At 24.9% G+C, this 25,901-nt stretch overlaps 3 protein-coding genes and 2 long non-coding RNA genes across 10 annotated transcripts; 1 reads left to right on the forward strand and 4 right to left on the reverse strand.

Moving 5' to 3' along the window:
- Nucleotides 1-120: 120 nt before the first annotated feature.
- LOC552019 (rootletin) lies at nucleotides 121-15,093 on the reverse strand. Of its 3 annotated transcripts, none has more exons than XM_026445731.1 (27): nucleotides 15,000-15,093; nucleotides 8,856-8,948; nucleotides 7,882-8,109; nucleotides 7,615-7,817; nucleotides 7,158-7,539; nucleotides 6,944-7,096; nucleotides 6,558-6,860; nucleotides 6,217-6,453; nucleotides 5,976-6,112; nucleotides 5,738-5,898; nucleotides 5,530-5,660; nucleotides 5,104-5,466; nucleotides 4,633-4,992; nucleotides 4,369-4,561; nucleotides 3,929-4,288; nucleotides 3,659-3,844; nucleotides 3,325-3,569; nucleotides 3,049-3,264; nucleotides 2,791-2,992; nucleotides 2,601-2,713; nucleotides 2,338-2,514; nucleotides 2,172-2,258; nucleotides 1,923-2,102; nucleotides 1,607-1,819; nucleotides 1,156-1,464; nucleotides 717-1,097; nucleotides 121-639 (listed from the first exon to the last, which is right to left on the reverse strand). In XM_026445731.1, the coding sequence occupies exons 1-27, from the start codon at nucleotides 15,006-15,008 to the stop codon at nucleotides 358-360; spliced, it is 5,904 nt and encodes a 1,967-aa protein (XP_026301516.1). In that variant the 5' UTR covers nucleotides 15,009-15,093; the 3' UTR covers nucleotides 121-357. The 3 variants fall into 3 exon arrangements, with proteins under 3 accessions (XP_026301516.1, XP_006559452.1, XP_006559454.1); XM_006559389.3 differs by having other exon boundaries at nucleotides 2,172-2,279; XM_006559391.3 differs by lacking the exons at nucleotides 8,856-8,948; nucleotides 15,000-15,093 and adding an exon at nucleotides 8,339-8,369 and having other exon boundaries at nucleotides 2,172-2,279.
- On the reverse strand, nucleotides 11,417-12,527 carry LOC107965694. Its single transcript, XR_001705935.1, has 2 exons — nucleotides 12,487-12,527; nucleotides 11,417-11,797 (listed from the first exon to the last, which is right to left on the reverse strand). It is a non-coding gene; the product is annotated as an uncharacterized LOC107965694 (long non-coding RNA).
- Nucleotides 14,704-15,611, forward strand: LOC113219297. The gene is made up of 2 exons (XR_003306222.1): nucleotides 14,704-14,959; nucleotides 15,019-15,611. It is a non-coding gene; the product is annotated as an uncharacterized LOC113219297 (long non-coding RNA).
- A 1,149-nt stretch (nucleotides 15,612-16,760) lies between these two features.
- LOC100576736 lies at nucleotides 16,761-18,172 on the reverse strand. Its single transcript, XM_003249434.4, has 2 exons — nucleotides 17,653-18,172; nucleotides 16,761-17,018 (listed from the first exon to the last, which is right to left on the reverse strand). The coding sequence occupies exons 1-2, from the start codon at nucleotides 17,797-17,799 to the stop codon at nucleotides 16,800-16,802; spliced, it is 366 nt and encodes a 121-aa protein (XP_003249482.1). The 5' UTR covers nucleotides 17,800-18,172; the 3' UTR covers nucleotides 16,761-16,799.
- A 977-nt stretch (nucleotides 18,173-19,149) lies between these two features.
- Nucleotides 19,150-25,626, reverse strand: LOC551991. 4 transcript variants are annotated; one of them, XR_408347.3, is made up of 3 exons: nucleotides 23,399-25,626; nucleotides 23,148-23,301; nucleotides 19,150-19,422 (listed from the first exon to the last, which is right to left on the reverse strand). XR_408347.3 is itself a non-coding variant. In XM_006559385.3 (2 exons), exons 1-2 carry the CDS (start codon nucleotides 25,123-25,125, stop codon nucleotides 23,229-23,231), a joined length of 1,800 nt encoding a protein of 599 aa, XP_006559448.1. In that variant the 5' UTR covers nucleotides 25,126-25,626; the 3' UTR covers nucleotides 22,535-23,228. The 4 variants fall into 4 exon arrangements, 2 of the variants coding, with proteins under 2 accessions (XP_006559448.1, XP_624377.2); XR_408346.3 differs by lacking the exon at nucleotides 19,150-19,422 and adding an exon at nucleotides 22,855-22,909; XM_006559385.3 differs by lacking the exon at nucleotides 19,150-19,422 and having other exon boundaries at nucleotides 22,535-23,301.
- Between the last annotated feature and the right edge of the window lie 275 nt (nucleotides 25,627-25,901).

Consider the following 25,901-nt stretch of genomic DNA (forward strand, 5'->3'; position numbering starts at 1 on the left):
ATATTATTAAATACTATAATAAATAATATAATAAATATTATAAATATTATAATAAATATGTATTATAATTTAAAATATGGAATAAGTTTCTAAATAATCAGTTCAAATTTGTATGAAAAATTTGTATGTAAAAATTACAAAATACTAAAATGCTACTCATTATTAAAATATTATATCAATTAGTAGTCTTGAAATAACTTATTATAATAAATTTCAAGTATGTGATTAAAGTTAATACATACATTAATCAAATTATGTTCCCATATATGGAAGAATTATTGTATACTACTTATTTTGTATCATTGAACATATATTGGCAGTTACCACATTTGATTCAGTCTGAAACAATATTATAACTCATTTGAGTTGTGCTGGTGTGGAAGATCTATCATAAGACGGTGGCGGAGGTAAAGCTAATGATGGTGGTAAACTGGTAGTACTTGTCAAAGTAGAATCCAATTTTCGAGCTTCATGTTCTAATAATACTGCGTCTAATGATGGATCTTGAGCTACAGTTCTTAAAGAATCGCCTAAGGCTTGTCTTAATTGTTGCATTTCTCTACCTGCCCTTGAACTTCGTAAAACATATAATTGTCGACGTTTTATTTCTTGATTAAGTTGCTCGCGTAACAATTGTATCTATTATTATAATTTTATTTATTAAATGTAACTATTTATAAAAATTATAGATATAAAAATAAAAAAAATATTAATACCTGATTTTCCAAACGCAAAACTTGTTGACGATGACTTTGTTCTCTTGCTTCTAACAATTTTTCAGCTTGTAATTGAGCTGCTCTAAGTCTTTCAATTTCGCCCGTTCTATCTCGATTAAAATCAAATACGGAATGTGTATGAGTGTAACTTGATTTCAATCTTATAAGTTCAGCTTCCTTCTCTGCAAGTTGTGTTTCTAATCTACGAACTTTCAATCTTAATTCTCTATTTTCTTGTTCATAATGATCTATATCGAAACTTGTGCCTAATAATTCTGTATGTGCTTTCTCATAACGTTCATAACTTTTGCTACGATTAGTTGATTTAAATAACGATAGTTGTCGTTCTAAATTACGTTTATCAGCTTCCAATAATTTCATCTAAAATATATAAAATTAATATTCAATATCAAATTATATTTTTATTACAAATATTTACTTTATCATTAAGTGCTTCCATTTTTCCTCTCATTTCACTTCTCTCTCTTTGTGCTATTTGTAACTGTCGTAATAATTCTTCATCCTTATTTATATTTTCTTCTTGTGTTGGATAGGCAACTATTCTTAATTGAGATTCTAAGGCACAACGTTGTACTTCATTATTTGCCAATTCATTTTGAAGACGTGTAATTTGATCTGTTAATGTTTGATTTGTATGTTTGAGATCATTTAAAGATTGTTGCATTGATTCTATACGTTCAGATAAGATTCTACGTTCATTTTCAGCATTTGAAATTTGTTTTTGTAACTATAATTAAATCGTTAAGTTAATAAATTAAATATTTAATATTCAAATATAATGTTATGTCTCTATAAATAATTTTTATAAAAATTTTTATTTATAAAAGATAAAATCTTATCTTTTATAAATAATTTTTTTATATCAATACCTGTTTATTTTTTTCATTAGAAGTTTGCAAAGTAGTTGTTAATTCCATAATATTATGTTGCATTGAATTAATTTCATTCTTTAATTCATTTTCTGTAGTAGATGCTTTTTCCAATGCAAGATTTAATTGTTCCACCATAGATTTCAATGAAGTACAACGTTCTTCTAAAGTTGTCATTGTTCGATTTTGTGTATCATTTCGTTCTTGTAATTTCTAAAAAAAATATAATAAGTGAGAAATAATATTCATAATATAAATTAATTTTAATATAAATTAATTTAATATTTTGAAATTAAACATTATGTATTTAACATACATGAATATTTGCATCTTTTTCTTGGAACATCATTTGCAATCTTTGAAGGTCACCTTCTAATGACATTCTTTGTAATTCTAATTTCGTAGCGCGGGATTCGCTTTTACTAAGTTCTTCTTGTAAATTACGTTTTTCATTTTCTACTTTGTTTAAAACTTGTTTTAATTTATCTAGTTTTTCCTGCATAATTATTAATTATATAATAATAATAATGAATTAGAAATATCTAATATTCAAGAATTTTCTCACCTCAAATTGTATTTTTTCTTCAGAATTATTACTAATCATTAATTCAAGATTGATAATCTTCTCGCGTAATTGCTCGCATTCTTCTGACTTTAGTTGTAAAGCATTTAACTAAAATAAACTTATGAGTAACGAAATAAATAATCAAAATAATATAAATGAAATTTACCTGCATTTCATAACCACTTTGTTTTTGAGAAAGTTTTACCTCCAATGAATTCTTTTCATCCTGAAGCATTCTTATATTTGTTAATAAAGTGTTTATTTGTATATCAGATCTATTTTGAATCTCTTGATTTTCATCCAATTGTTTTTTCAAATTACATAATTCAGTTTTATAATCATCCTAAAATTTTAATAAATGTATTTTATTTTTATAAAATTAAATATTTTAAAGTTGATTGATAATTATATAGTTTTTTTATTAATTACTCTTTCACGTTCGATTTGTGCTACTTGTTGCATAAGAGATCGTACACCTTTTCTAATAATCTCAGGATCAACATCAAGAATCACATCTCTACTAGAATCAATATGATCTTGAGCTGGATCATAAAAAAAATTATAAATATATAAATTAATTTTTTAAGTTATTCATATTGATATATGTAAATACATGTACCTCTTGCTGGACTCCACCTTCTTGATGGACTCAATAATTTAAAGGGTATATTAACACTTCCATCCATTTGAATACCTGCAATTCGACGTAAAGTCGATCCCACGCTACTTAATTTTTGTTCTACTTCTTTTTTTGTTATTTCTAATTGCGATAATTGCGCATCTAAAGCTCGAACTCGTCCTTCGGAACCTCCAAGACGTGCCTAATTAATTTAATGAATTATATATTTCATTTTATTATTTTATTGTTTTTCATTACCTTCAGTTCTTGAATTTGTTGAGAAGCATCAGCTAAACAAACTTCTAAGTTATGTTTTTGATCCTCGAGTTTTCTTTCACGACATCGACTATCCTCAAGACGAACTACTAGTTCTTGTTCTCTAACTCTCCACCGTTCATTCTCTTCATCTGCACGTGACCGCAATCTTCCAAGTTCTTGTCTTGTTACTTTTAGACTATTGTCAACATCCATTAACTGTTCAAAAAATAAACATGAAAGAAAATATCATTTTAGTTAAAATATTTTATATTTTACCTGTTTTTTTACTTGATGTAACTGCAATTGTAAACGTTCTCTTTCTTCTGTTTCGTTAGTTAGTCGAGCTTGCAATTCTTTTTCATCATTTTGTGCTTGAGCATTACTTTGATGTGATTTTTGTAATTCATCTTGAGTAAAATGAAGTTGTTTTTGTAATTGCAACATTTCTTTCTCCATATCACGAATTTGTGCTTGAAGACGAGATCTCTCTGCATCTACATTTACTTTCATATCTTCCAGTGCTATAAAATTTATACATAAAAAATATAACATAAATAATGATAAAATTTATATTAAAATTTATTATGATTTATATTATTATGTAGATTACCTGAAATTTTTTGATATGATTCTTCTAATATTCTATTTTGTTCTCTTTTTTCGCTTTCAATGCGTTTTACATGCTCGCGTAATTCTTTATTACTACTATTATACTTTTCTTTTTCATATGTGGAATCACCTAATTGTCTTCTAATATCTACTAATTCTTTGCGTAATGTTTCGTTAAGATTTTCAGCTATAAATATATATTATATTTATTTATTTATATATTATATAAATATATATATAAATAAAATTTTATATAAATATGTAAATATACCATCTTTAAGTTTTCTAATAGTTTCATGCAATTGATTTTGTAAACTATCAACTTTATCTTCTGTCATATGTAATTGAACTTGTAATTCTTCGGATTCTCTTTGTGCTAATTCACGTTCTTTCCAGAGTTCTTCTATTTTTAGATCAAGTTTTATTTTTTCTTCATCAGTTTTTAATCTAGTTTCATCTAATTTTGTTTTAAGACGATTTAATTCATCACGTAATTGATTTATATTATTACGCTCTTGTTCAGTTTTTACTGCAGCTTCTCGTTTGACTCGTTCTACATTATTTTTCTCTTCTTCCATTTCATGCAAAACAGTTTCAAGTTTTTCCATTAATGCTTGCTGATCATGATGAGCTACAAGCAAAAAAAATTGCATCTAAGATTTTAATTTGATTTTCTATATTTTATTATACATACATATTTATTAGATATACCTATAAGAAGAGCTTGCTGTTTATCATTTTCTGCTCTAAGAAGAACTTCTTCATGTTGCTGACACAAATTTTCTATATGTTGTTGCATTTCATCTATTCTTTGCTGCAATTGATTTATTTCATTATCTTTTTCTCCAGTAACTTGCAAGAGAGATTGCTGAAGTCGTTTTTCTAAATTTATCTTTATTTGTTCCTAAAAATGAAAATTCGATTAACTTAATTGCATATGTATTATGATGTAAATATCCATTATAACTATTATACTTTTTCTTCATTTAATTTTTTTATGTTTTCTTCACTATGTTTTTTCACGTTAGAAATAATTTGTTGAAATTCGGCTTCTTGATCGCCACTTTGTTGCGTTAAAGTTTGCTTTACTTCATGAATTCGTTTTTCGCTATTCTCCAAATCTTTCATTAATCTTTCTACTTGTCCTTTTAAGCTTTCTTGTTTTATTAAAAGTTCTTTCTGTTCCTTTTCTAATTGAGTCTTTTTCACATGCATATTTTCTAGACTAGTTTGTGTATCAAATAAAACACCTTCTAATGTCTCTTTCTCACTACGCATTGAAGCAAGTTGCTCTTGTAATCGTTGTACTTCCTTTTCATTAGTTTCTAAAAGAACCTACAATAATAATAAACAATAATAATTGTATTTACAAAAAATAATGCAATTTTTTAAAAATAATTATAATATATACAAAATTATATAATTATTTTTATAATTTATATTTACTTGTTTTTCTTCATTATCTTTTACAAGATCTTCTAAATTCCGATTTATTCTTCCATTCATTTCGTTTGCCTGTTCTAATCTTTGTTTGAGTCTCATCAATTCTTCGTTTAATGTTTCTTTCTTTCGTGCTAAAACTGATAATTGATTATTGAAATCTCCACGTTCGCGCGTAACTTGTGCCAATTCTATTTCAATCTTCTCCTTTTCGATCTCCAGAAATTTCACTTTTTCATTCAAAGTTACTTTTTCTGATTCTAAATCAAGTCTAGTTTGTTCTGCTTGAAGTAATTCTTTTCTTAAGGAACCCAGATCACCTTGTTGATCCGTACATTGATTTGCTAACTTATTTTTTTCTTCTGTTACCTAAAATTGATAAAAAGTTCTCAATAGTACATAAAATTTTAATAAAATTTTATTGAATTTTACCTTTTTTAATTCTTCTTGTAATCGTTGTTTCTCTTGTTCATGATTGCTGCAAACTGTTTCTAGTTTCATTAAAACTTCTTGCACGTCTGATTTTTCTAATAATACGCGTTCCAATTCTAATTCTAAATCACCTAAATAATAATAAAATTCAAAAAAATATTAATCTATATTAAATATCTAGATTATAAAAAATTATAATAAGAGATACCTTTGCTTTTTTCAATTTGTGAAATTAATCCATCTGTTTCTAACTTTTGTTGTTCTAACATATCTTTACTGAGATATGTTTTATTCAATTCTTCACGTAGAGTTAATAATTCCTCTCTCATTTTACTGCACCTATCTTCTTCTGAACGCAAATTTAATTCCCTAGTAATTTAATTTGTAAATAAAACAATTGAACAAAATAATATAATTTTTATTTTTTCTATAACTACTTATCATACCTCAATTCTACATCTTTAGATAATCTATTGAGTTCACTTTGAAGATATAATTTTTCATCTTCTAAATTGTCGCAAATTTTTTGCAATTTGTTGTTAGCTTTTTGCAATTTTTCGCAATCATTGTTTAAATTCTCCATCTGAATATAAGTGTTTTGTTATTGTATATTAATATGAATGAAATATGAATGTAAGTAAAATATCATCTATTGAAATATATCTATGGAAAAAATATATATTATACCATATTATTAAGTTCTATCCTGGTTTTTTCAAGAGTATTTTTTTCTATTCTTATAGTATCAAGTCCTTTTTGTAACATATCTTTTTCTTGATTAAGTTGTGAACAGTGCAATCGAACTGCATCTAATTCAATAATCAGTTCTTCTGCTTTTTTCTCTAGAGTTTTAACATTCTCTTCCGCATTTTCGCATTGTTTGCGAGTATTTTGTAGTTGTTCTTTATTAGTTTGCAATTTCACCTAATACAATAAATTATACTATAATATAATAAATTAAATTTAATACTTTTAAAATTTACCAAAACATGTGTGTGTGTGTATGTATGTACATAAAATTTTTATACCTGAAGTTCATGTATAGTCAATTGATATTTATGGAGAGCTGCTTGTACAGCACTTATAGTACTTTCAGCAAAAGCTGGAATGGTGTTGCTTCTTGTACCTCTTTTTGGTGATTTTTGAGGAATTGGTCCAGTAGGTGATAAATGAAGATGAGGAGGTGCTTGAGTTGATTCAATTTCGCGACTTTCTGCATCTTGAATTACAGCATGTGCTATATCTCTCAATGCAGATTGTAAAATTTCTATATCATCTTGCAAACGTGTATTGCGATGAATTTCTGTTTCTGCTTCTCCACATCTTTCTTCCTAAATACAATCATTACTATTTTATATAAATAGCTTATAATTATTATTCTATTTAAATTTATTATTTAATTATTATTATTTACCAAACTGTGAACATCACGAATAAGTTGATTGATTTTTTCTTCCTTTATACGAATTTCATTTTGAGCTACATCATACTGTTGTTTAAGTGTTATTAATTCTGTTTTTAAATCAGTTGTTACCTGTTCTTGTGCCTGTTGAACTTGTTGAGATATCTAAAATATGATAAAATTATAATACAAATATTGAAACAAATTAAGAAAATAATATATATACCATTGGATGCATAGCTGCTTGCATTCTCATAGCAAATCCTGTATTATTACAAGCTGATGAAACATCATTAAAAGTAGAAATAATGTTATTTTTCATTTTTAATAGATCCCTTTCTGTACTAGATTTTATATCTGCAAATAATCGTTTTACAGAAACAACATCGCGCCAAAGAATTAATAATCTGTTATGTTCTGAAGTATAATAATCATTAAAAGCTTGCTCTTCTTCTCTCCACTCTTCTTCTTTGATAGCTAATTCTTCTCTTAAAATATCCCAATCATTACTTAATTTTTGTAGATCATTTGTAAGTGCTTCATTTGTTTGATGAGATTCTTCTAACTGATCTTTCAATGTTGTATTTAATTGCAGCAATTTTTCACATCTTAAATAAGAAAACAATAATTAAATATTTATTCTAATTATTTTCTCTTAGATATTTAAAAGAAAAAAATAGTACCTTTTACGTTCTTCACTTAGTTTTTTTAGAGCAGTATCTAAATCATATATTTGTTCTTCACGTATTTCTCTTAGTGTTTGATGAGCTGCATCTAAAACAGAAGTTGTTGGAGGTGCAGAACTTACAACTTTATTAGAATCATATACTATAGATTCTGCCATTTGATTTTCTAACTCTGAACATTTTTGTTTATATTGCAATACCTAAAAATATTAAATCATTAATATATTTTATATTATAATTTATTTAAAAATTTACAATATCTACTTTGGCTTGTAAACGTGAAACAAGAGCAGCCTGATGTTGTTGTGCTTGTCTATATGTATCCAAACGTCTTTTATAATTGGCTGCTTCTTCTTCAAGACGATGACGTAATTCATAGTTTTGTCTAACCAATGCATCTGGTGAAAGATCTTCTTCACTTAAACAATCTCCAGTTCCACTTAGTGTACTTCCTGTAGAATCCATTTTACTGCCTATGCCTCTTTCTATTTTCTTTGTAAAATTACATTATTTTTAAATGAAAAATTTAAATGAAAAATTTAAAGTTTAAATTTATTAAAACATTTTTCAAATCGATACCTTATAAAATTTTTTATATTATTATATTTACAAATTATAATAGCATAATAAGTTTATCATCACATCTTATATAATTATAAAAGTATATTATGTCTAATACAAAATTAAAAAACTAAATTTTAATATAAATAATATTTTTTACCATATTTATTAAATATTATCTTTTTAATTACATCATTAAAAGATTATATAAATCTTTAATAAAATATAAAATAATATATTTATTTCTCATTTAGGTTATCTTTCTGTTTACTATTGCTTAGATATGTATATATATATATATGCATATATATTTATGGTATATAAAATCATGAACGTATGTAACATTTGAAATTTCTATTTTTTTGAATTGATTACATTTACATTAAATTTCATGTATAAAATTCAACTTATAAAATATTAAATTATAAAATATAAATTAAATAGTGATCATAATAAAATCAATATTTTTTTTATTTTATTTCGATCTCAAATTATAATTTTTTAAATAATTGCTTAAAGAATTAAAATTGTATTTTGTTGCTTAAAATTATTTATTTTTAATTTTTAATTATAAATTTCTTTAAGTTTTCATTCAAGTTTCTTCAATTAACAATTTTCTATTTTAATCTTGTATATTGAATAAAAAATAAGATATTTAATACTAATAAAAAAAATACCTCTCTCATTCTACTAGGGCCTCTGAGAAACGGTGGTCGCCGCCTCTCCATCTGTCCTCTTGCTGATAATTGAGAAATATTTTTAGGCAATGGCTAGAACATATTTTTATATTATTTAAAATATTATCATTTTCCATCATTATTTATTTATGTTTATTTTTCTATAATTAAAGTTTATAAAACAGATTTGCTACATTAAACGAAGAAAATATTAATATATATTACTAAAACAAAATAAAATAATTTATATATGATATTTTTTTTATAAAACTAATAAATAATTAACTATAATAATTAGATTAAAATATATTGTTATTTTAAATAAATACAAATTTTTATTTTAGAAATTATATGTTAAAAAATTAATTAATTAAATTAAAATTTAGTTTTAAATTAAAAACTTCTTTTATTTTTAAATAAAATATTTTTATTAATACAAAAAAAAATGTATTTCTTATTTTTTTCTCATTTCCTATTATATCATGTTTTCATTTCTTTTAAATGATTTCAAAAAATTGATATAATTCGCGCGAAAAATATAATCTTCAATTTCAAAAATTCTCCAAACAAAATTTAGGGTATTTTAATTGCTCAAGAGATAAAAAAACGAATCACATATAATCATATTTTCTGATTTTCTTTTTTCTTTGTCGATATCTGCGAATAGAAGCAGGACTGCCAGGTACCGAATGGCACCAATCGATATGTATATGGCCAAACTCCTTGCAAGGATATCATCCTTTGAATGTTATTTTAATTTTTTTACGATTTCATACACATAACTTTGTTCATAAATTTATTTCTAAAAGATTTTGATCAGAACTAATATCAGAAATTCGACTGATAGATCGAAAAACATTTCTTAGATAGTATTTCTCTTATAATTTAAAGTTTTTCGTTTTTCGTTTTTCTTTCATATTATTTCACTTTTTGCAATTAATCCTTTAATACAGTATTTATTAACCAATATCTTACAATGTGAAAATTTTATTAAATATAAAAATATTTATAAGTAATGACAATACAATAATCAAAAATTTCATTAATTACAAAATGTTATTTCTATGAAATTAGATTAAAAAGTTAATATTTTTTTATATTTAGTAATATTTCTTAAATAAATAATTAACTATAATAATTATATTAAAATATATTGTTATTTTAAATAAATACAAATTTTTATTTTAGAAATTATATGTTAAAAAATTAATTAATTAAATTAAAACTTAGTTTTAAATTAAAAACTCCTTTTATTTTTAAATTTTTTTCTTTTTAAACATATCGCTAAATATATCGCCAAAAAGATTAGGAAATACTATTCTAATAGAATATACAATTTACATTCAATTAAACATGATAGCAATTATTTTTCGAATTATTAGTATATGTTTTATTATATGTAATAAAAAACAATTTTTCACTTAAAATTTACAAATTATTATTTGATTCATTATTACTTTTTCTATTACAAACAATATTAAATAAAAATAAAATCGGTAATAATATAATATAAAAAAAACTTACTCATTTACTATAACTGTAAATAAAATATGTAATTTAGACACTCTACAAGTACTTAATAGATTAAACTTAAAGATTATTATTATCTGTTATATATATATAAATTTCATTATCTTTTTATTATTTTAAATAAAAACGTAAAATCCCATTTGATTACTGAACTTGTACTTATTGGAATCTAAGTCCACATTAGGACTTTGATCGGTGATTATTTGGAAAATTGTACTACATTAATGATATAATATTTAGAACTTATTTTAAACTATATATTTATAACTGATAATAAACAGTAATCGATTTTAATAGTGACAATATTAATAATATTAATTTAGAAGAAGATAATAATTTAGTATGATCAATCTCATACATGATTTGAAAAATCTCAAATCAGTTTGAAAAATTCAATGTATTGTACGCAGTATGAAAAATCATTGTTTGAGCAATTCTTCCTGAGAAGTTTGCAGCTGGACTAATAATAGATTGGATAATATGGACAAGATAAATTGCTTCGGATACATTCGATTTTCCTTGTCGATAGTAATAAATTAGATCGTGCTCGCACATTGAACGATGTTTAAAAGTTTTTGAACCACGACAATTTGTTTGATCACGTATCCTAGCTCGAAACGATATTCAGTTTGAAACTCGGAATAATTACTCGTCGTAATTACAAGATATCAGGAAACAATGAAATTTATGGAATTTAACTACGGTTTATTTTAGATAAAATTATTGTGATTTTTGATTGTATTCAATACGATATTGATGTTTTCAATTATTGAAGTATGATTATATATATGTATTATTACAAAAAATTAGAAATGAAGAATAAAAATTGAAAAACTTTTTTTTTACAATTTAAAAAAATTGATTTGAATTATAAAAAAAAAAAATCTTTCAATTTAGCTAAAAATTTAATCAAAAAAAGTTTCTAATTTAATTAGAAGAAAAAGTCTGATATTAGATAATTGATACATTCTAGAAATATGACATTTATACCATTATCACTTTTTGTATATAAAAACATAAAATAAAAATAATAAAATTAATAAAACATTTTTATCGTTAGTAAAAATAGTTTGTTGGAATAATTATAATTATAATTGGTATAAAAACTTATGTTATCTGATCATTATAAATTGTCAAATTTGTAATCGGTACGTGATTGTGAAGCTTGAACTATGTCAGAGACGAAGGAAGCGAGTGAACCGGATTAAACTACACACTTGCATATCTGAACAAGTTTTTACAGACAGTGGTTCCGTGGGTCATTGAGATTTCACCTCTTCCATCGTATTCTTCTCTTTTTTCTCACATTATCCCACTACTGATAATATTGTATGTATACATACATATGTGGCTTTTCGTTGTTCTTCCATGGAGGGATAGGTTAGGATTCATTTTCTTCTCTTTTTTTTTCTCTGTCAATATCATATATAAAATTAAAATCGTTATATTTGTCTTTAATTATATTATTATGTATTTGTTGTTATGATAATAAAAAATTTCAAATATATAATATTTCAAAAAAATGAGAGCGTTTTGGTAATTGAAAAGATACAAAAGTATTGGTTTAGCACTATCGATATCCCGATAATGACGTATTTCGAATCATTCGATTTATTTTAATAATTTTTTCTTCTTTCGTAAGAAATATCAATTGATCATTGTATTTTTATTTATGATGCAATTTTGAAAAGAAAAAAAGTAATAATTCTAGAGCAATGAGAATAATTAGATATCTAATATCAAAAAATCAGGTACTATTAAATGATGATTAAAATACAATTGAACAATTTTAAATATATATTATCGAAAAATTAACTACTGCATATGAGAAATGGTGTGAAGATAATACAACAGAAATTTTCTTCAAAGTTTGCGGGTAAATGCATCGAATAAGCATAGCGTGAGAGAATTCAGGCTCGTTACACGAAAATTCACGGTCACATAGTTTCACAAAGAGACACTTATGCTTGTCCTTGACCATATGTGAATGAATTTCGATTTGAATACCGAATTGATTCATTACACATTGATAACGAAAAAAATTCGTAGAATTAAAAAGAAAATAAAAATTTGTTTCTTTATTTTTGACATCTAATCTTACCAGATTCAAGAGAAATTTTCTAATATTGTAAAAATACAATTATAAGTAAAATTTCAATGTAAATAAAATATGTTATTGCTTATTTTATTAATATAACATTAATAAAAAATAACAAAAATGAAAAGAAAAATAATCTTATTGTCAACTCATTTTCATTAAGTCTTTACATATACATATATAATATTTTTAAAATCAATATACTATTAAAAAAAATTATCAGCGAATAATTTAATAAAAAATGTATGAAAGTATTATCGAACGCGGTTTCATTTTAAACACAGACACAATAATAAACGATGATTTACAAGTGAAAAAAAAATGATATAATGCATATACTAAGATGAGCAATGGTCAATGTACAAATAGATATTAGATTTCGTGCATGAATTCATATTTGGACTACTATCAAAGCGCCATCTCAAATCTTTTTATTATTCAGATAATTGCATTATTTCAAAAATCGAAGATTACGTTTTCTTATTTCTTTGTTGCATCTTCTTGTTATAGATCATTAAAGAAATAAGCGTGCAAATGCAGGTTATATTTATAACACGTCATCGAATAAAATTAATATACCACTGTATCAAAAACTCATTAACTAATAAGAACAGAGAGACGTGACGAAGCGAACGTCTTGCCGGGGAAATTACCACGGTCAATGTTCATCATTCGTCCGGTTCACGTGCTAAGCGATACGATTCACGCAATGTGAAGAAACGATTGCGATATTTAATCAAAAAATATGAACCGATTACATGCGATTAATTCTTTGTAAATTAAATTTTTTATTGATTAAATTTTTTTCGAATTTTTTTTCTTCTTCCTTATTACCATTCTTCTCATTTTTTCTATTTGAACTCCATCTGAAATAGAATAATAGTGATAAAATATAAAAAAGATTAAAAACATAAAATTACTGCATTAAAAGGCTATAAATTATTAGTACAAGTGAGAGATAATAAGTTTTATTTATTTCATATAGTATATATATATATATATATATATATATATATATCAGTTTCCTTTTTTATTTCGATTTTAATTTATTTCGAATGAAATATTCAAATATAAGAAAAGCAAAAATTTTTTATGATAAAATGTTACAATAATTACGTTAAGTAATATCGATTATTTTTTAAAAACGACATATTATTGATTGCATGTATAAAGCATATATTTTGCATACTCATATATTTTCCGATGACAATTTTATAGAATTTTTTTTTTTTTTTTTGATTATTCAAAAATATTCGAGATATGTTTGTAAGGAAAATAAAAATATAGCTTTAAGAAATATGTGATACAGAAGTCTCGATAAGCCAATCAGCACGTGGTAAACTAGTGAATTTCTGTGACACGTGATAGAACCAACCCTAATCATAAAGTCCGGGCAAATTATTATAATCGAACATGTGTCACCCCTTCACCAATGCGTCATACTTCTGCGAAACTGGCCATTGGTCAAACCATAAAAAAAATCATTATTTATTCCTATGTAAACTAGAAGTAGCATTTTTAATCACTATACAACTTCTACCACCATTAAAAATATAAATAATATGTAAAAGATTTGACAAATTAATAAATTTAATAATCAAACAAAATTAATAAAAATTTGAAATTAATCTATACTTGTTCCAATGATCAAATTCAATTTTTTTAATTTAAATTTTTACAATTATCAATTTAAATAGTTAATTTGAAGATAGACAAATCAGAAATCACTATCTGCGAAACGATGGAAACATGAGAATACCAGTCGAGTTCATTTACTCAATTCTATATAGTATCGACCACTGCACTGGGTTTTAGTTAATGGAAGGAATCAATTAATTCTTGCTGCCTACGAAACTAGTTAACCAGTAACTCTAATTATCTCATTTCTCCGATGCCGAGTTTATTGCACCTGTAAATCCCTTGAAACGATCGAAAATTTTGTTGATTAATTGCGTGGCAAATGCTATCGAGACTACACTTCAGAATTAATTTCACTTTGTGCAACGCAATCAAGTTAGAATGTAGGATTTAACTCATTTTCCATAGTAACATACTATTACTAGTGTTTAAATTTATTTTTTTCTATTTTTATAAAAATAATATATATTATTCATGAATGTGTTTTATAAATAATAATAAAAAAAAAATAAATAAAATAAAATTTTATAGAAGATTTCGTAAAAGAAAAATAATTAATTAAATATAAAAAGTATATCGGGAAAAAACTAAAAATAAAAATAAAGTAAATAAAAAAATATACTAAAATTTACTGTTCTACCAATAAAAAGAAAAGTTTAATATTCACTTGTTTAATATTTTAATATATATTCTGTGTTGACATTGAGAAATGAAGGATTAATTGCATGATATACATTTAGACCTGTTGGATCAATTCGCCAATAAATCATCGAAGAAAAACAACATAAATAAATATAAAGATCTTAATGGGCATCCATATATATAGGCAAATGAAATTGTATGTTCTAATCTCGATTATTTTTCCCGCAACAACTCACCCGTGACATCTTGGCTTAGCAATAAGATGACGAATATCAACGATAACGGCCGTTGGACGGAGGATGGCTGGCGGCGATACAGTTTCTCCAGGGCCTCTTAGCACCCGACGAGGTTAGGTTTGGATACGCGTTCGACGCGGGCGAATGGCTGGCCTTCACTGAACCACCGACGACGCCGACCTCGATGTCGGCATTGGTAAAACGGCGTCGGCGTCGGCGTTGCGATGCTTCTACCGATCTCGATTGCGTGTGATCGCGTGCTTAAACCGTGTCCATGTAATTCTACCTCAATCTAAAGACTAAGTTCGCTCAGATACGACGTTGTTTCGGTAATATCGTAAACTTAGTTTTGTCGATTAATATACAGTTAACCGTTCTCGTGATAACGTACTTGACATGTAATGTCGCGCAATTTAAGAGAGGCGAAATTTTATAGGTAACATATATTTTCCAACCAATTCCTATGGATTTCGTTCGTACACGTATTTTATTTTGAGTATTTAGGAAGAAATGGATTGTAATATCGGTACAATTAATTAGTAGTATAATACAGTCCAACTGATCTACACTGTAGATTAATTGAATCACAATAAATGTTAATTTTTTTCTTAACAAAAATTTTATACTTTATATTTTATAATTTGAAGTCTTTTATTCCAATTATTCTAACAATTTTTACATTTATGCAACTTGCAGTCACAATTCAGTTATTCTTTATTGTATCCTATACTCGATTTCATTTTAAAATATTTTTTTATTATTTTTCTTGTCATAAATTTTTTTCATATTTTTGATAGAAATATTATGGTGCAACATCATTTTATTATGGTATCATTTATTCATTATTCTATTTCTAAAAATTAAATTAAGTAGTTTCTAAAAATTAATTACATAAAACTTAAGTACTTAATAATATTTATTAAATCCAAAGTTTGAAAATCGAAATTTTATTATCTATTGTATATTTGGAAAAATTTTATAATCGTATTTACTGTATCTGCGAAAAATCATCATTTATGTGATTAAAAAAAACGATAATTGAATTTTTCATTTATTAGAAATTAATCTAATTTATTAATTTCCTCTATTGTTAAATTCTTTTATCTTAGCATTAACGTATATTCCAAGAAATGAGATCGTACGATTCTTGAATGACAAATTTTTTCACGTAACTACTTAATAAACCAGGAAGTTCCAGGTTTGCATGGGCCATTGTACTATCGTTTCGTGCACGCAGGAGAAAACATATTTCTACCGATTTGTTATTCGTCGAACTTGTCGTCGGAGGAAATCTGTGGCTGGTACCCTTGGAATAATAATTTCTCGATCTTTGTATACTTTGGGAAAAACTTTTATCCAATCATTTTATCCGGTCACGACACTCAAGCTCTACAAAATTGTGAAGATTTATGATTAACAATGTCATCGAACAAAAAGCAATTATCATTAATCTTTTAATAGATAAATTAAGGTTATAAGATAAATTTATAATAGTAAATAATTATTTAATATAATGTAATAGCAAGGAATAAAATAAAGGTAAGATTCTTTTTTATTATTAATGAAATTCTAATATAATAAATGAAATTGTGTTCTACAATAATATTTAATCTGTTAGAAATCTGAATTTAATTAATTTCAATTTTTTTTTTAAATACATAAAATGTATAAAAATTATTTTTATTGGTTTTATAAATTTTCATTCATTAATTTGTATAAGGTTTGAAAAAATAATACGAAATAAATATATCAGAAAAAGAATTTTATCAAAATACGTTCTTAATTGTTATTGATTGAACATTACAATAAATTAAAGTTATTTATTCGATGTGGTTTTCCATAAACATAAACTCGATAATGAAATCCTCTGGAATATTTCGATTTGAATTTAATTTTAATGAAATTATATCCTATTCCACCGGATGTCACCCACATGGCTCCATTGTTCTCGTCAGATAGAGAATCTACTCCTATACACGTGATTGTCACATCTGCTGGTCCATACTCTGCCTCCACTTCCTGTAACCAAGTAAGGAAAAAATCAGTAATAGAAAATTTAAAAGTTTTTTCACATCTTTTTGCTTAATTTATATTTGTTAATTGAACGATTATTTATATTTATACTTTATATTTGTAAAACATCATTTTTTTTTTTTGATTGTTCTCTGTTGAAAAATATTTAAATTTTACATTATTATACTAATAAAAATAACTCAATGTTTTAATCAATAATTAATTTTACAATATAGAAAATTTATACATACACTAACACATTATAAATATTATAAATATAATATTTTAATGTTAATTATGAATTTCTGTATAAAAATTATCTTATATTTGAGTGATTTTTAATTGCAAATCAAATTTCAAATAAAAATTCTTATTAAAAATTTCAAACATTTGAAGTTTAATGAAAAAAATTTTAAAAATACTCAATTTACAGATAATTTCCATATATTCTAATACTATAAAATTATTTGTGTTTACGTTGTCTATTTCATTTGTGATGCTTAGACATTAATATCGAAATAACATTTAATTTATATACGTATGTATAAAATGACAACAAATGTCAATGATATTCGCGTGTCATAGACATCGCGGGTTATCGACATCACTTTCAATTATAGAGTAAGAGTAGTATACATACTTGATATGCACCGATCCTGTACGGTCTTCTGACGTCATACTCCCAGATAAGTTCCTCGCCTGTTCTTCGTTGACACTGCTCTTTTTTATATGCAACAACGATGCAAATTAGTGAATTGAACAGGAGAAAAAATACGACGAATTTCATTCTCTCTTCTCTTAGATTTTAAACACACTCGTATATTACACTCGATTTCCATTAAAATATTTTCACCATCTGGCTGATCTAATACGAACAATTGTGTGTCGTCAATTATTTTCGAAATTTCCAATAATTACGATTGACGAGCAGATGGAAAACACACGTTTATTATCGAGGAAACTGATGCTGCGTGTAGCACTAACAACCGGTCTGTATTAATAGCCGACCATCGATACACCGAAAGTTCCCCCTTCTGGTTACAATATTTGTTCTTGTTGCACTCTGCCGGACGCTTCTTCGACGCTTCGTCGCAGAGATTAGATACAACCATGGTATCTTACATCATGTTCCTCGCGCCTGTTACTCCGACTTTATCAATTTTATATCAATACTATTTTCAACTATATGTCTATTTCTACTATTTAATCATGTTAGAAATTATACTAAATTTTTTTTTTTTAGGAGAAATATTAAATTTAAAGATTAAACTTTATAATTGAGCTAATATAATTGTATGCAAAGAATTGTACATGTTTACCTTCGTTGATATCAATAATTTTGTCAAATTCATCTTTCTTTCCTTAATTATTTAAGTCCAAAAATAAATTGCACAATTACGATTTCTTTTAAGTATTTATTTATCGTCATTGATATTAAGAATTTATTTTTGTAATTTATATATCAGACAATTTTGATATATTTTGCATAAAAGAAATAATAGAGCTGGTCATTTTTATACGATGATGTTAAACAATATGATTTCTAAGTTGTAAATTGTAAATTGAAATTACTCTTTTATATATACCTAAGTTATGAATGAAACTATGCGTCTTAAGTAGAATAAAGTTGCAATAATCAGACATCGAACAAAGTTTCGCATTGCTTCACGATAAGGCAAAATTCATTTTCATCAATTTAAAATATATAAAATATAAAATATTCTATTTTGATGAATAAAAAATGTCGCAGGATTTTCTATATTTTGCTCCTAATCGGAAAAACTGTATAATTATTTTTTTTAACAATTTTTTTTGTCCATTATGAAACAAAAAATTGTATATTATTTTAATCGCTGTTTTAATGTGATTAAAATATGTCTTCTTATTATGCAATATGATTATACATGATTTTCGACATAATATCAATGTGTTTTTTTTAAAAAGTTTCATATATTTTGATAACGCGAATATTTTATTCTGATTCATCTCATTCAGTTTCGTATATTTTAATATGTCATGATAATGCTATATAATTAATTTTCATGAGAATTATTCCTGAATTTGTAGAAATTATAATATATTATTTATTCTACATTATTTAATTATTTATACTCATCTTATAATAATATGAATCTTAATAATCGATAGATAAAATGTTAGAGAAGAATCGCTGCATCGTTGCATTAAATTTTTTTCTCACTGAAAATTGGCAGTAAGGTGTAAGTGGTGGCAATAAGCGAACCATTGGTATGCAAGTCAGGTGAATTTGTTCTCACAGAGAACCGTACCTGGAACCACGTGGTACGCGTTGGCTAAGAAAATGACTTTCCTTCTTGTTATTTCTAGTCAAATCAAGTTAAGGATTTTTAAGTTTCCTTTTTACCATCCTTTCAGCTATAATGGGACCACACTATAACATTTCAATAAATTTCTATGAAAAAAACAAAGAAAAATAATATATAACTTTAAAATGTCTTTTAAACTCTATATATATATATATATATATATATATATATATATATATGTATGTATATAGATATATATAATATTAATATAGTATAATAAATATAATATATAATAAAAAATTAAAAATATATGTTTTTAATTAATTATAAATATACGTGTATGCAGATTATAAATGCAAATATATATATATATTAGTCGTATATCTTATATATCTCTTCAAATATGATTATATATGTGTATATATTTTAGTCTGTATATAAAATGAACTATATATAGAATGATGATTCCATTAAAAGAAAAAAATAAATTTAACATTCATATATTTCATCAATTTATAAAAAATATTCATATTAAAGTGTCTGCTAAATTATTTAACTTTTATCATATTTTTCATTAAAATTACTCATAAAATAATCAAAGTGATATGACTCTATATATATATATATATATATATATATATATAAATTTTTTTTATATATTTTGAATGATTAAATTTATTATTAAATCTTTTTGTGAATGATAAGTTGTTTGTCTCAAAATTTAAAAATTAAAATCTAAATTATTTTTAGAGAAAGAAGAAATTATATTATGTGTTATTTTCGGATGAAACTTTTATATATATATATATAAAAAGAATTTGCGTATTGATTTATTTCACGTCCGTTGTCAAGGAACTGCATTTCAATATTATCGCATGATAAGATTGCGTTACACATTTGGTCACTGTATCTTTTGATCTGCTTTTATCCCATTTGATATAATTTAATTTATTTTATCTATAATTTATACAAGTTATTAATAATATTTACAATGATTATTAATTTTTTCGTTATTTTCTTGTGAGAAGAAAATATCGCATAATTATAAAAATCTACGATATCTTATTTAATTGATTCGTTAAGAAAAGTTTTATAACTCATTTTGCTTCATTTTGATTAGTTAAGTTATTTAAATTCATCAAATTTAAAAAAGTCATGTAACTTTTTAATATGAATTTATTATTTTGATTTTTTTATTTATTTGTCATAAAATATATAAGAATATATTTATAATCTGGAATATTATTATTAATTTCAATAAATTTGGAAGAAACAGAATTTATAAATGAGATAGATTATTTACATTTAATTTTTAACTATTTGATATTATAATTTTTATTTTATTTCAACTTTATATGTTGCATTCACAAATTTATTAAATAAATCATATTTATCTAATATATATAAATATTTCATTTCTTTAATTTGTATTAAATGTAGCAATTTCTTGTTTATAATTTCATTTCTGTAAAATTTAAAAATATATTTTATTAAATTTTCATAATATATCAATTTAAAAAAAAATATATTAATTAAAATTATTTTTAATAATTTCCAAAATTTCCACTATAAAATCCAAAATTTCTTACTATAATTATATTGATATAATTTCAAAATGGTTCCTTTTTCCTTTAAAAATAGAATACTTGAACTTTTCGATAAGAATAAGTTACTTGAACAATATTTCTAAATCAAAAAACATTTTATGTTATATATCTTTAGTACTATAATATATAATTTATATGTACATAAATTTCTTTCTTTATTTTTTTATGTAGAATATATATTGTAATTTTTTTAATTATGTGAAATAGAAAAAAAATGTTCCATATAAATATATTATATAAATTATATCTTTATTTCTATTGAAAAAAATAATTTTGAAATAATTATTCTTGAATATCAAATAATTTTAAAATATAGAAAAATGCAAGTTAATTCAGTGAATTTCTTATTTTATATTAATGTATAATTTGTAAAAATTTGAAAAATATTGATTAAAACTAAATTAACAAATTCTTATCATAATAAAAAAGAAAAATAATCTTATCATTAAAAAAAAGAAAAAATTAGTAATAAAGTTATATGTTTAAATAGTCGACAACAGCTGACAATAATTGATAAAGATTTACCGAGAAGGAAAAAGAAAGAAAAGATGAGAAAAAGGAAAAAGGAAAGGAGATGACTGATAATACCGACATTTCTCGAACTGAGTGACCTCTGTCTCTCAAAGTCCATTAAGTGCCCTCGAGTCACCCTATCATATATAGAATATTATTTATCAGCAAATATAATTAAACAATTCAATTAAACTTGTAGACAAGTTGTTGCTACTAGTGCATCAGATGTATTTATGTTTTAATCGATAAGTATCAGTAATTATCGATTAATATTCAATAATTACTGTAAGATAATAATTTTAATATTTATTGAACTTTGATCATTTCTATTATTTTGGCAATATATAATTCATTATCCCTTATTTCATCTTAATTATTTAGAAATTAAATCAATGATTTAAAATTTTTAATAATTTCATTTGTTATAAAAATTTTTTTTTTAATGTCATTTGAAAATAAGTTAGATTAAATTTGAAAGAATTAAATAAAAAGAAATATATTAAAAAAATATTACATTCTGAATAAATTTTATTGATTTGTTGACTATTTTTATAATATATTCACAAGTATTTACACGAATTTTAATTATGAATCGGGTTCTTATAAAATATTTTAAATACTATAAATATAAAATTTTGTTTTGCATTCGTGCAGTATTTATGAGAATTTCGCACTTAAATGAGAATCATCATAACATTCGCTTAATATCTGTTTAATATGAATAATTAATTAACACTATTTACAATTTGTCAAACATAATACGAAGTGTAATGAATTAAATATAATATCATTTTATAATGTTTGTGTGTATATATGTATGTATATATATATATAATATATATATATATATATATATTGTGCGTGTCATTTATCTACTAGCTAAAATTCAAATTGAATTATTCATACAAAAATGAATAAAAAAATAAAAAAATTTAATTAAATATGAAAAACAAACAAATGTGAAAAATGAAAAGAAATGATAATATTATTAAATAAATTGCACAAAAATGGTACACAAGAAATAATATGTAAAATCACATGTTTATAAATTTTGCTTTTCATTTTGTTAACATTATATTAATTTACAATACGAAATTCACAAATATAGGAACAAGTATATTTAATTGAAACATTCAAAAATATATAATTAACGATAATAATATGTGATTTGAACATATACATTTTCTTCTGCTTTTTAGTTTTCTTTTTCATTTTTAATATAAAATTGTAATTTCATAAGTATTTATCATTAATAAAAATGAACTTGGCTTTTGAAATCTACTTATATAAGTTTTTTAATTTATTCTTTCATATGATATGATTTATCTTTTTCTTTTATTTCAGTTCATTCGATCGATGTTTTCGAATACTGGCTGTCTTCGTAAAAATGTTTGAAGTCATTTATATTTATTTCTTAATCAATCACATTCTTTTTTTTCGTTCGACAATATTTTACATTTATAACTCGAGATCGGCTGCGAATATACAGTTGCTAGGAATACGAAATTTTAATCTTATTTCATCATGCAATGATTAACGTAAAAATTTGATAATGATTCTATTATACAATCTAATCTAAAAATTTTATAGTATAAATATTTAAATCATATAATAAATTTATATTAGATTACGTAATAAAAAAAAATTAAGAAACATTGAGTTAAAATTTTGTAATTTTGCTATTTTTCTATTATTATTTTATTACATATTATTATTTAATATAATAATACCTTGCATTCTGATCGAAATTTCATCTTGCAAATTGATCATTGTTATTCTCATTACTTCTTCAAAATGCAAATTATATTATTTCAGTCTGTTTCTCTATTCATCTCAAGCTGGAAGAATTCCTCATAACCTAGCTTTACAAATTTCGGTCTCGATCTGTGATTATATTATTATATTGAAACTATTTAAAAAAAATGGATTTTAATAATATTCATTAAAAACAAGTTTATATAATTTTAGTTAAGATTATTACTGTACTACTGCTAATGGTGGATTATGTTGTACTGGCTGTGCTCGAATCATGCCTGCCAAGCGCCTAAATGGCAGTTGAAGATGATAATAGGCACAATATGGCAACGGATCCCAATAAGCAAAAAGTGCTTCTCGTTTGTCAAGCGCATTAGTCAATAAATGAGGGATTGTTTCTCCTGTTGATTGTTTCAATGCATAATTCATTGTATCTGATGACAAATGTCTTTCTAATGTAGTCAGCATTCCAGAATTTTGCCTGGAAAAATGTCTACATGATCTCCATACCAATCGAGGATGAATTTCCGTATAACAGATATAAGGCAAGCTAACGCCTACACGACATCCGATAGGCACTAATTCTCCTTCCTTTGTTAAGGCCAATCTGAAGCTCAAGTGTCCATTGATTTTAGTGCTAAACGCACGAACAAAAAACTTGTCGAGCCATTTTACTATTTCAGGTCTTTCTTCAGGTACGAAACCTCGTCCCTCATCTACCAAGCAGGTTACATTAGCCACTATCTTCGATTCTTTCACAGTAGTGCAAGTGATATAATGTTTCCCACTAGGATCATGAATTACTATCCAAGGTTTATTCTTACTAATCTCGTACTGTTGATTTCTGAATTCTCTCAATGTTGGAGGCAGTACTATTTTACTTCGATCTCTCATTCCAACCGGACCCGCGGCCAGCATCAAATATCTTTCGGTAGCAAATGCATTTTGTTCGTACATTCTTGATACATCTTGTATAGAACGTAAAACATTATAATTGGGTGCTGGTAAATTTAATGCATGACATCTTTGTAAAAGTTCTAAAGGATCTTCGAGGATTGTCACTTCACTAACACTGGGCACAAAACACTCACAACCCATAATCTCCAAATAAGGTTTTGCCAAAGCATCGTAATAAGCCGTATTAGTAGCATTCACCGGGATATAATAAATAATCTTTTCTTTCTGGACGATATTTTTTAAAGCTTTAATATATTCGATCACGTTTTCAGGTCCAGGTTTTGGAATTGTATAGAATTTGGAACACGCAGTTGAAAACTTGGCCAAACCAAACAGCCCTTCCAATTCGCAAATCACCACTTTAGCTCCTGCCTTATGAAAATTTCGTGCTAAATGAACTGTCTGCACTGTGCTGCCACCACTGATAAGAATGCACCGTTTGTAGCGAGTCCTCTCCGAAATTGGAACATAAAGCACAGTCAAAAACCATTTAAAAATAGTTAAGGGAAATTGAAAAATTACCCATAACATATAAATCCAAATAGATGCCCAAAGTGCTGGTGCCCAAATGACGTAACTTATTACGCTAACGATGCCTTGAAGTGTTTTGAGTAAAAAATCTATATATGCAGTGAAAATCTTCAATAGTAATGAATTATTCCGATTGTGATTTTGTCCTTGTGTCAATTGAGTTTGGTAACTTAACTGTAATCTCTGTTGTTGCTGTTGTTGCTGTCGTCTCGATGAAAATATCACAGTAGGAGTGCTTGAATTGTTTGATGATCGAGAAATATTTGATAAGTGGGAAGTATTCGATATATAAGAAGAATTAGAGATACTCGATATAGATCGTTTCACAGTTAATATCGGTGATATCAAGGGTGGTGAAGTAGATAGAGGTGAACTAGGAATAGGAGGTGATACGCTGTTGCTTCTGGAATTCGATGGACTCGAAGACCAAATTCTTGAGACGTTTTCGCTGGTGCAGGCTGGCATTCTTAATTCTTTTTTTCTTTTATTTTCTTGATCAGATATAAAAAAATTACATTCAATCCGACTCCGTCTTATAAACGGATTTTTTTTTCGAAAACAAAATCATAGCTTAATTTTTGAAAAAAATATGAACTTAAACTTCTAATCAAAAAAGCATCAATATTGAAACAAATATAATTGGATTTGATTTGATGAACAATAATGTGACTATTCACACAAAATCCGATCGAGAAATTTATGAAGCATGTGTACGCTACTTATGAGACGCACACTGATTTTTTAACTCAAAAACTTTCTTATTTGCTAACGAATTTGCCGATATGCACACACAGCTTTAACTGAGGCCGGTCTTTCGGTCTCTTGGTCTCTTATGCGTTCTGCATCTTGATCGCACTATGAACCGAGGTCTTATCTAATCATATAGCCTCAGACACCATACTGAAAGAAACGAAGGAATCGAGTCCTCGTTCTGATCGTTTCATATTTTTTTTTTATTTTTTTTATTTTTTAATTCATTGTTAGAAAATGCATCAGAATTTATTAAATTAGAGATAAGGTTATGCACAATATTACAATATAACAATATTAGAAAACACTGAAATATTGAATTTTCAGGTGTTTTCAAGTAACAATGATAAACATCAAGTATAAATTTTAGGTATTATAAAATTTTATATTATTCTTTTTTTGTGTTTATATATTTTTTATGTATTCGAAATTTAATGCCTAATAATAATCGTGCATAAATATATATACATATAGTTATGGTAAATAAAATT

This window comes from Apis mellifera, linkage group LG16, assembly GCF_003254395.2.
Source record: "Apis mellifera strain DH4 linkage group LG16, Amel_HAv3.1, whole genome shotgun sequence".
Classification (NCBI taxonomy): Eukaryota; Metazoa; Arthropoda; class Insecta; order Hymenoptera; family Apidae; genus Apis; species Apis mellifera.